General features: G+C 36.4%; 1 protein-coding gene across 1 annotated transcript in view; it reads right to left on the bottom strand.

Moving 5' to 3' along the window:
• Nucleotides 1-1,249: 1,249 nt before the first annotated feature.
• Nucleotides 1,250-10,881, bottom strand: part of PABIR3 (PABIR family member 3) — a 36,353-nt gene continuing 26,721 nt past the window's right edge. Inside the window, 4 exon segments of the mRNA XM_007462911.1 lie at nucleotides 1,250-1,380; nucleotides 3,173-3,269; nucleotides 7,442-7,499; nucleotides 9,154-9,194. Of these exon segments, the coding sequence (XP_007462973.1) occupies nucleotides 1,250-1,380; nucleotides 3,173-3,269; nucleotides 7,442-7,499; nucleotides 9,154-9,194 (327 nt within the window).

Raw genomic sequence — 10,881 nt, 5'->3', positions numbered from 1 at the left:
TTAAAAAATCCTTAAGATTTTGAATAGAAAATTGGGGTTTTTTTTTTGTCTTTTTGGGGTTTTTTTGCGGTACGCGGGCCTCTCTCACTGTTGCGGCCTCTCCCGCGGCGGAGCACAGGTTCCGGACGCGCAGGCTCAGCGGCCCTGGCTCACGGGCCCAGCCGCTCCGCGGCATGTGGGATCTTCGCGGACCGGGGCACGAACCCGTGTCCTCTGCATCGGCAGGTGGACTCTCAACCACTGCGCCACCAGGGAAGCCCAAAAATAGGGTTTTAAACAAACCTTTTTCGCCCTTTGGGAACAACTGGAAGTGCATGGTTCCTGCAGAAAAGCCCTAACATATTAAGCCTATATTTAATCAAATCAGTAGTCATGATGACAAATAAAAGGTAATTCATAGAAATGTAAAGCACCACAATTTATCCACATTGTCTTTTTTCCACACTTAATTAGAGTACAAAATTGATCAGGGAAAACCAGGTTAAGTACAAATTGAGTGAAGCCCCAATTACATATTATTTTCTTGCTATTCAATTAGCTTCCATTCATCTTGCTTCCCCTACCTATTCCTCCCCAACAAATTACACATCCAAGGATTCATGTCAAAAATTGGCAATCCTTGGATCAATACAGTATAACTAGCTTAATTTTAAAACTGCTTTTGATAGATGATTTTTCCTTACCAAATGGAAACTAACAATTACTGAAAATATTAAAAACTAGCATAAATATTCAGTACATAATTTGAAAAACTATTTTACCTGTTGATTAATGGGACAATAATATTTCATTAGAATGTATAATTTTATTTATTTTTTTATTCACATAGATAGAGCTCTCAATTATTTTTTTAAAAAATTAAGGTACAGCATATTTCTATACATTAGCAACTTGAAGATGTATGATTGTATCGTCGACATACTTCTTATTTAGAAAACATCTTTGAAAGTATTACTACATTGCTTTTAAGGGCATACCCAGGAATTAGACATGCAAGTTCTATAGATAAACAGAATTCTAGGAGATTGAGAAAAAAAGATAAATAGGAAATAGTCTAAATTATACCACATACAATCCTGTTATTACTCTAGTGTGTGTGTGTGTGTGTGTGTGAGAGAGAGAGAGAGAGAGAGAGAGAGAGAGAGAGAAAGAGAGAGAGAGAGAGAGAGAGATCAAGTGAGTGCATGTTTGTTTCTCCATTGCTCTATTGGGGAGAGTCTTGGGATAGGTAAACCACTTAGTTAAAAGCTCATCTGCTAGAATAGAGAACTAAAATCAGAAGGCAACACAGGAGAGTTTGTGACAGTGCTGATTTTAGCTGGTGAATTATGAGAAGACCCTGCACTCCTGCTGTTTCTATCAAGAGCATCTGAAGATAGACTAGGAAAAAGAAAATACCACTCATTGATAACAGAATTCAAGAGATCTCTATGCTTTGTCTACAAATGAATGCAAAATATGTGAAGCAAAGAATTGGCATTAGTTACAAGAGCAGTTTCATAAGAGCAGTAGAACAAAACCAACAGTAACAGTAATAAAAATCCATTCACTGTATTTCCCACTTTGATCATTAAAACTGGCTTTACTGGCACACTTTTAAATAATATGCTCAGCCTAACAAAGCACTCAAAAGTCCAAGATAGAAAAAATGGGGCAGAAGATGAATCTTTTCCAAGATTGCATTTTAATGTATATCTCTAATACCTCTTAATATAATGCCAAACCCCACTTCTAAAAATGTGTCTAATAAATCACAGCAAGATCCTTTTTGACCCACCTCCTAGAGTAATGGAAATAAAATTAAAAATAAACAACTGGGACCTAATGAAACTTAAAAGCTTTTGCACAGCAAAGGAAACCATAAAAAAGACGAAAAGACAACCCTCAGAATGGGAGAAAATATTTGCAAATGAAGCAACTGACAAAGGATTAATCTCCAAAATATACAAGCAGCTCATGCAGATCAATATCAAAAAACAAACAACCCAATCTAAACATGTGCGGAAGACCTAAATAGACATTTCTCCAAAGTTGACATACAGATTGCTGACAAACACATGAAAAGATGCTCAACATCACAAATCATTAGAGAAATGCAAATCAAAACCACAATGAGGTATCACCTCACACCGGTCAGAATGGCCATCATCAAAAAATCTACAAACAATAAATGCTGGAGAGGGTGTGGAGAAAAGGGAACCCTCTTGCACTGTTGGTGGGAATGTAAATTGATACAGCCACTATGGAGAACAGTATGGAGGTTCCTTAAAAATCTAAAAATAGAACTACCATACGACCCAGCAATCCCACTACTGGGCATATACCCTGAGAAAACCATAATTCAAAAAGAGTCATGTACCACAATGTTCATTGCAGCACTACTTACAATAGCCAGGACATGGAAGCAACCTAAATGTCCATCGACAGATGAATGGCTAAAGAAGATGTGGCACATATATACAATGGAATATTACTCAGCCATAAAAAGGAACTAAACTGAGTTATTTGTAGTGAGGTGGATGGACCTAGAGACTGTCATACAGAGTGAAGTAAGTCAGAAAGAGAAAAACAAATACCGTATGCTAACGCACATACGTGGAATCTAAAAACACGGTACCAGTGAACCTAGTGGCAGGGCAGGAATAAAGACGCAGACGTAGAGAATTGACTTGAGGACATGGGCAGGGAGGGGAAGCTGGGATGAAGTAAGAGAGTAGCACTGACATATATACGCTACCAAATGTAAAATAGCTAGCTAGTGGGAAGCAGCCGCAGAGCACAGGGAGATCAGCTCCGTGTTTTGTGACCACCTAGAGGGGTGGGATAGGGAGGGTGGGAGGGAGTCTCAAGAGCGAAGGGATATGGGGATGTATGTATACGTATAGCTGATTCACTCTGTTGTACAGCAGAAACTAACACAACATTGTAAAGCAATTATAATCCAATAAAGATATAAAATAAAAATGTGTCTACCATATATTAATGCCACACGTAAGTGTTGGGGAGAAGAACTAAAGTTAATAATAGTATCCATTTGGGATATTCATTTTTTAAAACTTCTAAAAATATTTCATAATGTACCATACTTCTGGGTATATACAATAACCAAAGTAGACTTAAAAACCAAGTTAAAGTGGCCAATGAATGCTTAAAATCTCATGTTAATACTCACAATACATTCCTATCAGACAGCTGGGTAGTATCAGAAGAAAGCACGTTGGTTGTGTCTTGGAAAAATCTCTTTGGCTGATGTTCAAATGTCATTTCACCTATGATGAAAATGCAGATCAAGGTAGATATATTTTGTCTAACGTGTTTATTATGCTTTTAATTGCAAAAGTAAAACTTGTTCATTGCAATTAATTTATAAAATACAGAAAAACAAAAGGAAAAAAATTTTACATCACCATTATCCAGAGATAACCATTTTTCAGTAATTCCTGAATGTGTGTATACATGATTTTTTAAACAAAATTGGATTTGCACTGTATATAATACTGATATGTAATCTACTTTTTGTTTTTAATGATTACAATTATTCTCATATTAGTAACTAAATTCTACAACATAAGTTTATATAGCTATGTAGTAAGGATGTACCATAATTTAATCTCATTCCTTATTTAAAACTTTAAGTTACTGCTCTCCTTATTTTGCTAAACATACACAATGAACTAAATAGATCGATTTTTTTTTACAGCATACAATGAACAAAATAAATACGTTTTCAAAGATTAGGAAGAAAAACTTAATCTCAAAAAACCACATTGCTATAATCTTCACTTTGAAGTAAATGTTACACATTCATGTGATAACCATGTCTGGATGTGAGTAAAACTGACGATCAAGTCCATAACTTCTATGGTGGAATATATTTGAATGATAAAACACTACGGTCACCTACTCATTAAAAAATATCCCTAGGAATAGAGATTTCCAGACCTTCCTTAGGAGTATAATCATGGCTCATAAAGCTCGAAAGAGGTCTAGGTATTATCCCATGCCAGATACACTTACACCATTATGGAAAAACTACTCATCCCTCCTTTTTGGTTTAAATTAAAAACAAGACAAATCAAAACAAATTCATCATAGAAGAAAGTTAAAATTTTCTTTGCTAAAATCATTATTACTCGTAAAACAATATTTACAGCTGCCCAATCTCTGTAGATTTCTCAGAATTCCCACTTGAAGCCTTATTTTTTCTTGCTTGTTCCCAACGGAAGTAATTGCTGCTAATCACCATAAAATATGCCTTCATATGCTTGGAGACTCTAACACTTATTTCTCCTCCACTTTACAGAGAGTCCTCATTCTTTTTTGTTTTTTCCCCCCAGGACCTCTTTTTGATTTTTTATACCATCTTTCCCCACATTTCACTTGTATTAATGTGATAATCGGACATACTTTGTTGTTTCCCAAATAAATATTCATATTCCAAAATATATAATTAAAATTAAATTTCTGTTTAATCTGTTATTACATCTGGAAAGTCAGATAAACTTTGACCAGATCTGTATAGACTATGTTTGGGAGGGTCTGACTTAAAACATATAGACCGTGTGGTACTTATAGAATTTGCTTTGGAGTTCTTAGGGACACCTCAAAGAAATGAGGCAGTCAACTTCCAGAGCAGCTGAAAACCAGGTACAAGAAGCTCATGTGGAACATGCCACATCCACCAAAACACTGGATGGAAACCAAGTCTATTATGTCAAAATTGAAATATAAAAACAATTTTTAAAATCATAAATTCTAAGAAAATTCCAGGCATTTTCAATGTCATGAAACATTTTATGTGTTATCTTAAAAGAAGAATTATTTTAATTTAGTAAAACACTGTCTTTAATTTAAGCGTATTTGATTTTAAATACTCAAATGACCACCCCCCACAACTTCCTAACAGCTCTTCAACTGCTAATACATTTGAATGTTTTTTCAACATTAGCCCAAACTTCACAGCACAGGTAAAAGACACTTAAGCTAGGTCACTGATCCATTGCCATAAAACAATGTGCTTAGTCTGTAAAAGAGCATTTTCCAGAACTGATCTCCTCTTAGTCTTAGAATATAACGAGTACACGCTGAGTTAGGTATGTTGTTAGGAAGACTGCCATTAATTCATGCCAAACGCAGGGAACACTGCAGTGCATTTCAGTTTCCTTCCCTCTAGTTTTGCTCTTCCCCTACCTCTGCCCATCCCCCTCCCCTTCCATTTCTTCTTCTTTCTCCTCCTTCTTTCCCATCTTAATGGATTTTTCACAAATATACATTTTAAGTTTAATCTCCTTTCCCATTTATCCATTTTCCCTCCCTATTATAGTTTAACTTTGTATTAAGCCTATAATTCAGTAGTCATATCAAAAAATGGAAGAAGTACATAGCTTAGTGAGGCAGGGGCGAGAAAGGGGATCCAGAACTGTGGCAGTTTAAAAAAAAAAAACCACTTCTGTTCTTTCCCTGCCCTTTTATTACTGAATAGATGGATCATTTTCCATATATTTAACCAAACAGAACCCCCATAAACAACTGAAACATCAAGATACACTTTAGCATATATTTTTAGTGCTGTAAGTGGATCTAATTTGTGTCAACTTATTCATATGATATCAACGTGTACGTGTAGCGGTGGGCAGGTCAGGGGTTGAGATTCAGGAGAATACTTGATGGCTGAATCACTCTATTTATTCATTCATTCCCCACCTTGTTTCAGAAAGTATTTAAGGCAGCTAGCTTGGCGAATTATATAATGAAAATCCTAATAGTTGACTAAACTGGAATTAAAATTTTCAATTCACATTTATATGGCCCTTTATAGCTTTCAAAATGTTTACACATAGTTTCATTTCAGTAAAACAAAAGGCCTCTAGTAATTTATCAAATATGTTTTTAATAAATAAATCCTTTAAAATGAATTTTTGTGTAATACTTGACTTTATGTGATATCTTATGAAAATAAAGTTATATTTATTTCTGTTGGTAGATAAAAGTACCTTTTCTTTTTAATGGTCCAAGGATACTTGGTCTAATAGTATTGGTTGGGACTTTGACTTCTTCTAAAATAAAATTATAATCGTTACAAGTAAACATTTGAACAAGATCAGCTGTGACTATTTCGTTATAACAGATCTAAGGATATACACTAAAAGAGAACTCTATGTAGTATCCCACATCACATGATTTCATTGCTTTTCTCTAAATCTAGGTAAAAACAGGAAAGCCCCAGGACAGAAAACTGTCTTGTAACTTATAAGGATTCAGGATTTTCCCAAGTTGTGGGGAAAAAAAGCTAGAAGGACCTGTAGTCCTGGCTGTGACCTGCCTTAAGACAAGGTGAAAATCATCAGTGAATGAGGGGGTATGGTTGTCAAACGTTCATTTGTTCATTCGAGAGTTAGCTCTGATCCTTATGAACAAGCTGGGTCAGAGGAAGGCTATGTTCAGACAGGGTTAACGAATTACTGATTCTTCATATGGTCACATGTTCTCACACGTTCTTAGTTGATTCTTTTCAAAAATATAAAATGGGCTTCCCTGGTGGCGCAGTGGTTGAGAGTCCACCTGCCGATGCAGGGGACACGGGTTCGTGCCTTGGTCCGGGAAGATCCCACGTGCCACGGAGCGGCTGCACCCGTGAGCCATGACTGCTGAGCCTGCGCGTCTGGAGCCGGTGCTCCGCCGCGGGAGAGGTCACAACAGTGAACGCAAAAAAAAAAAAAAAAGATAAAACAATGATATTTTAATTTAGCTGAAAAGGCATTACTTGTTTGGTTGTCACAGAACCTGGAGCTACAAGTTTTTTTTTTTTTTTTTTTGGCTGCGCCGTGCAGCTTGCGGATCTTAGTTCCCCAACCAGGGATTGAACCCGGTATAACTTTTCTCAGAAAGCAGATCAGGGCTTTCCTAGGGTGGGCAGGGGTGGGGGGGAGGAGATCAAGTGCGAAAGATCAGGAGGAAACTGTTCAGAGTGTCAGAAACTGTTCTATATCTCGATTATGGTTATGGTTACAGGATTGTACACATTTACCAAAATTAATCAAATCGTATACTTAAAGGTTGGTGACTTTTGTAATATGTAAATAAGAGTTTAAGAAATGAAAGGGAAAACTGCCATTTTGAATCAGCTATAACTATAGCAAAATGTATCCCCCAAAAGATTTGGGTGGTGAAACATTGATGTTTTATAAGTATTTCAAGGGACACAGACTTTTAGACACTCCTTTCTTACCTTCTCAGTTGCCCTGGTGAGAGAAGCTGTTGGGAGTGCTAGAATTAAAGGCAGTGGACTTTGGAGAAGGTGGTTTCTCTAAATCGTTGTTACTCTTTATAAGCAGTGTCCAATTGTAGCACCTATTGCTTAATTATCAAGTGTGAGGGTGATAGCTATGGCACGGGGAAGGGAATCCTTACTGCCTCAGTGGTTGTACCATGGAGCTCTCACCATCCTAAAGCAAGCAGGGAACCCAAGATTCACTTCAATAAGCAAAGGCACCTTTTGCCTTTTGGGAAAGAGAGTTACATGCCGGATAAGGGGCTTCCCTAGCACCCATAAAAGACCTAGAATGTGACTACTCAATATTGAGCAATACCTAACATATACACAAATCCTAAATTTCAGTCTTTCTCTTTGGGTTTGACCTGTGCTTTGTTATTGAAAACTACAATGCTGTGTCCAGAAAAGGATCAAAAAAGCTTTGGTTAGAACTAAGATACAAATGGGACAACAAAAATAAACAGCTATAAAAATGTTTATCGATTTTATGTGGACAAAATCAGGACCACACAATTCAGGATTTTAAAACGTGTTCTTTTCTTCTCCAAGACACAAGTAAAGTTATACTACATGTTTCTTTCCTCTTTCTAACACACTTGCAGATTTACTCACTCACACCAACACTTAAATTAATTAGAATTGGGTCAGTTAAGGGAATCCAAGAGCCTCTATAAATTGTATTAGCACCAAAACATGAAAAGTGACAGGCTCCAGAGGTTATCTACTCATTCTTCAGGACTTATTCCTAAATCAGGAATAGATGGCCGTCTAAGGCGCTCAGGGCTCAAAAGAAAATAAGATGTCACTGCTTCTGCTGATGACCCATTTCCCTACCTAATAATCCCCAAATCTAGAAGCTGACATCTAACCAGAGTCTCTTCTACTCAAATTTCAGCTCAGTTCTTATTTTGTCATTATCTGAGATGTCCATGGAAAAGAACCCTAGACATCATTCAACTACCACAACTTAGTAATTATAATATGTATAGGGACATAAAAAAATGTTAGCAAGGAATGTAACTACATTCCAAACATGTTTAAATGAAAGGCTGTACGTTAAAATGTTAGTAGGAGTATATGTATTACAGGCATAAAAATGCAGTATTTTCCTAGTAAATCCATGGCCTGTGGTTTAAAACTCTAATATATAGTTAATAAATTACATAGAAGGGAGTGAAATCATTTATCATTTCATTATCTAAGCAATTCAACCAGCACAACTGAACTTTTTTTAGACTCACAAGGACAGAGAGGAAGTTGATCCACAGGAACAGTGGTTTTGTATCAGACAACTATTTACTTTGAACCCCACTCTCAAACAATTAGTTATTTTTATGGGTAAATCATAAACTGTTTCTTAAGAGCAATAAAAAATTATGCAGGGCTTCCCTGGTGGCGCAGTGGTTGAGAGTCCGCCTGCCGATGCAGGGGACGCGGGTTCGTGCCCCGGTCCGGGAGGATCCCACATGCCGCGGAGCGGCTGGGCCCGTGAACCATGGCCGCTGAGCCTATGCGTCCGGAGCCTGTGCTCCGCAACGGGCGAGGCCACAGCAGTGAGAGGCCGCAAAAAAAAAAAAAAAATTATGCAGCATATATAATTTTAGTTTCAAATGAGAGTTTAAATTTCTAGAAATTACAGCAAAACTAGGTAGTGCTAACATGAAAAATCAGTAAAAATTTCAAATGTTCTACAAAATTGAAGTGCTAATACCATACCATACCATACTTGAAAGTTTCTCTCCAAGATTGACCCATCTGTATTGCGGTTTGTACCTCCTTACAAAAGAAAAGATATCAGTACTGAAGTTTACCTATCTAAAAAAAAAAAAGATATAACTGAATATGATCAGAATAGTAATTCAATGCACACTACTCACCACTCATGCATTGTTTCCCTATTCATTAAATCCATGGCTTCTTCCTGAAAGGTGAGAACGTGAGGATAAACTGAATGCCCTGTTCCTATGATTTTACAAAGTTTTACTCCGTTTGGCTGTACATTTATCATTATTCACTGGGCCATAGTAGAGCTAGAGTATAAACAAATCTCTAAACAAGTGTCTGGTTCTCTACTTTTCATTGTGGCAACTACCACACCAGAGATCTATTACTTATGCATTATAGTACATTGGATATGCAGGAATTGATTAGATGAAAAACTTTGTACCTTTCTTCATTCAAAAGAGAAAATATCAAACATTAAACATTAAACTATTTTTCCAACTATTAATACTATGATATTAACAAATAGTACTCACAGTCCAACAAACTAAATGTCTTTCAGCATGGGTTTGCTTAAGCAAATGATGGTACAAGCATGATTTAAATCTAGTCATTGACATTGAAAAACATGTATTACATATTAAGTAGGAAAAAACCACAAATGCTTTTTATGTAAAACTGTAAATGAGAGGTGCTCAGAAGGATGTTCCCCAAAAAGTTAACAGTACTTATCAATGAGTAGTGAGATCTGTGACAGTTTGTTCTTTCTTTCTCTGTACTTTACCATATTGTTTGACCTTCTTATAAGTATGCAAGGATTTTTCACATAAATAGTTACTTAAAAAAATAACCCGCATATGGAAAGACATCCTGTGTTTGTGAATTGGAAGACTTAATATTGTTAAAAAGGCAATACTACCCAAAGTGATTTACAGATGCAAGGCAACCCCTATCAAAATCTCAATGGCATTTTCTGTCAAAATAGAAAAATGACCTTGAGAAAGAATAAACTTGGGAGGACTACACTACCTGGTTTTAAAACTCACTACACAAAGCTACAGTAATCAAAACAGTGTGGTTCTGGCATAAGGATAGACATATAGACCAATGGAATAGAATAGAGAGAGCCTAGAAATAATCCCTTGTGTATATAGTCAATTGATTTTCAATAAGGATGCCAAGACCATTCAGTGGGGAAAGGACGGTCTTTTCAACAAATGGTGCTGGAAAACTGAACATCCACATGTGAAAGAATGAACACTTTCCTTACACCATATACAAAAGTTAACTCAAAATGGATCAAAGACCTAAACTTAAGACTTAAAACTATAAAACTCTTAGAAGAAAACATAGGGCAAAAGCTTCATGTCATTGGATTTGGCAATGATTTTTTGGATATGATGCACAGGTATCAAAAGAAAAAATAAATTGAACTTCATAAAAATTAAAAATTTTCTGCATCAAAAGACAGTGAAAAGACAATCACAGAATTGGAGATGTTTGCAAATCATATATCTGATAAACGGCTAATATCCAGAATTTATAAAATATTCCTACAACTCAGTGACAACAACAAAACACCTCACTTGAAATACAGATGGTCCCCAATTTACAATGGTTCTGCTTATAATTTTTCAACTTTACGATGGTGCAAAAAGCAATGTGCATTCAGTAGAAACCCTACTTCGATTTTGAATTTGACCTTTTCCCGGGATAGTGATACGCAGTCAGATACTCTCTCGTGATGCTGCGCAGCGGCAGCCATGGCAGCTCCCTGTCAGCCATGCAATCACGAGGGTAAACATCCGATACCCTTACAACCATTCTGTACCCAGACAACCATTCTGTTTTCACCTTCAGGACAGTATTCAATAAATTACATGAGA

This window comes from Lipotes vexillifer, unplaced genomic scaffold, assembly GCF_000442215.2.
Source record: "Lipotes vexillifer unplaced genomic scaffold, Lipotes_vexillifer_v1.1 scaffold481, whole genome shotgun sequence".
NCBI classification, from domain to species: Eukaryota; Metazoa; Chordata; class Mammalia; order Artiodactyla; family Lipotidae; genus Lipotes; species Lipotes vexillifer.
The sequence above is the reverse complement of the archived record's forward strand: the minus strand, read 5'-3'. Positions and strand labels throughout refer to the sequence as shown.